The sequence below is a fragment of the Aedes aegypti genome, chromosome 1, assembly GCF_002204515.2.
Source record: "Aedes aegypti strain LVP_AGWG chromosome 1, AaegL5.0 Primary Assembly, whole genome shotgun sequence".
Classification (NCBI taxonomy): Eukaryota; Metazoa; Arthropoda; class Insecta; order Diptera; family Culicidae; genus Aedes; species Aedes aegypti.
In genome coordinates this window covers 49112106-49114261 of record NC_035107.1, presented here as the reverse complement: position 1 = coordinate 49114261, position 2156 = coordinate 49112106, and the positions used below count along the sequence as shown (strand labels likewise).

General features: G+C 47.9%; 1 protein-coding gene across 1 annotated transcript; it reads left to right on the top strand.

Moving 5' to 3' along the window:
- The first annotated feature begins 494 nt into the window (after positions 1-494).
- LOC5569486 (28S ribosomal protein S29, mitochondrial) lies at positions 495-1948 on the top strand. The gene is made up of 2 exons (XM_001658521.2): positions 495-653; positions 725-1948. Exon 2 carries the CDS (start codon positions 743-745, stop codon positions 1898-1900), a length of 1158 nt encoding a protein of 385 aa, XP_001658571.2. The 5' UTR covers positions 495-653; positions 725-742; the 3' UTR covers positions 1901-1948.
- Positions 1949-2156: the final 208 nt, after the last annotated feature.

The window sequence follows — 2156 nt, the reverse complement described above, 5'->3', positions numbered from 1 at the left end:
CTTTCCTACCGAAATCCTGGTTCCGCGTTCCGCTTCGGTGACCCTGTTCTGCGTTGTGGTGTGTCCACCTCTGCCCAACAAAACCAACGGGGGTACCCGGTACTTGGGAAAGGCGCGTTTGATTCAACATTGAATTCGGGACTACGAAGCTGCTGCTGTTTTCCTCGGTTTTCTGTGAGAAAAACAAGGAGAGATATATTTTTTGCTTTTATTTCACGCATACGATGACAGTTCCTTACGAGGTTTTCCATAAGTGCGAGTGCTTTGTAAAATCTCTTTTTGTTTCGTAGTCGCGAATTCAACCCTGGTTTTTAAAGAACTACACGCCGAGGGATCTCCCATTCGTTATTCTCCGTTTTGTTTTGATTCGTTTTTTTCTGGTTCTGGTTCGGATGAAAGAAGAGAGAAACCCAAACCAAAGCAGAGAGAACTGTCAAAATTAGGACGTGCCTCGAAATTCACCGCAATTTTTTCTGAAACGTGAGCTTTTTTTTTTTTTTTCTTTGGATTGTCGTACTCGACAGGCTAAGACCATTGGTTGGTCCATCTCGCCGAACGTGAGCTTTGTAATGTTTGTTTGAAATAGTGATTTTACAGTGGAAATCCTTTGTAATTATTCCTTATATTTGTCGCATTTGTTCCCTAATTTGTTCGTAAGTATAGTTTGATGGAATACCATTAGAAATTTTACGAATTTCTCTGTAAAAACGCCCCATCATTTCAGCTTCGGGTTTACGCAACAATGTTCCTCCGTCGCATAGCTTCGGCACTGATACGGCCCTCGTCATGCCCCAAGGTGTCCCTCTCGACGGCCACTTCACCACAGCAAACCCAGCGGGATGATTTCCGCACCGGAGAAACTAATCCGGCACTGCACAGCAAAAGCCACCTTTCGCGGTTCTACACAATTCCGGCCGACGTCCGGAAGCAAGTGTTTTCCTACGGAGGATTCCCGAAGACGTTCGAGAAGCAGATCAAAACCTTCAACGAGAGTTGTTTGATGGTGCGGGAACCGGCTGTGGAGTTGATCAATTACATGAACGGAGCGGATTACAGTAAACCCGCCAATCGGTTCGTTCTGTACGGGAAGGATGGCGTTGGGAAGTCGATCGTATTGGCCCACCTTCTGCATTACGGATACAACCAGGAATTTGTGCTGGTCCACGTTCCATGGGTGCCCAACTGGATGAAGCGAGCGAAGGAAACGGCCAACTCGACCACCCACGAGGGCTGTCTGGATTTGCCATTGGACGGAGCTGCTTGGCTGATTCACTTCAAGAACCAGAACTCGAAGCTGTTGGCCAAGTTGGATCTGAAGGTAAGTCGGGATTACGTGTGGACCAAGCGGGAAACGACTCCGGCCGGGGCACCAATGCTGGAACTGATCGACCACGGAATAAATAGGGCGAAGTTTTCGTGCGACGCGATTGCGGCCCTCCTGGGGGAACTCAAGCAGCAATCTACCCAGGGTAAGCTTAAAACGATGGTCATCATCGATGGGTTCAATGCGTTCTTCCATCCGCAAACGAGAATTACCACCGAGAACAAGGTACGGGTGACGCCCGACAAAGTGACCCTGACCAAGCCATTCCTGGACATTACGCGCCCCGATTGGTCCAATGGCGTTTGCATTTTGGCCGTGGACCGGATGGCACTGACCGAAGACCGCATGGAGTCGGAACTGCCGATGTACCAGCTAAGGAGGGAGGGTTTCGAGCATTTGGACCCGTTTGTGCCGATTCGGGTGGACAACTACTCGGAGGAGGAGTACTACAGCTGCGTGCAGTACTATCTGAACCGGAAGTGGATCCAGACGACGGAGCAGGGATTCGATAAGGAGCTGGAGTTTTTGAGCGGGCGAAATCCGTTCAAGCTGATGGAACTGTGCGCGAGTTTGTAGATTGTTTGGAAAGGTGGTCTCGGTGAATAAAGTTTAGGAATGAGGAAATGATCTTTGAGTGGGAGCTTCCTGGTTTGAAGAAGCCTTCATGGGGTCCTGTGACAGTGTCAGATGTAAGTTGTGATGCTTTTTGGGGCTGAAGTTTCAAAATATTATGTCAGTTTCTATTATTTCTGAAGAATGTTTCATCAAGAACTAGGCATTTCTATTTGGAACTTTGTTTAAAAAGACAAAAGAAGTTGTTTCAAGAATTGTT

What these genes read in the sequence shown, in the direction of transcription:
- LOC5569486 (XM_001658521.2), top strand. Translation starts at nt 743, where the DNA reads ATGTTCCTCCGTCGCATAGCTTCGGCACTGATACGGCCCTCGTCATGC.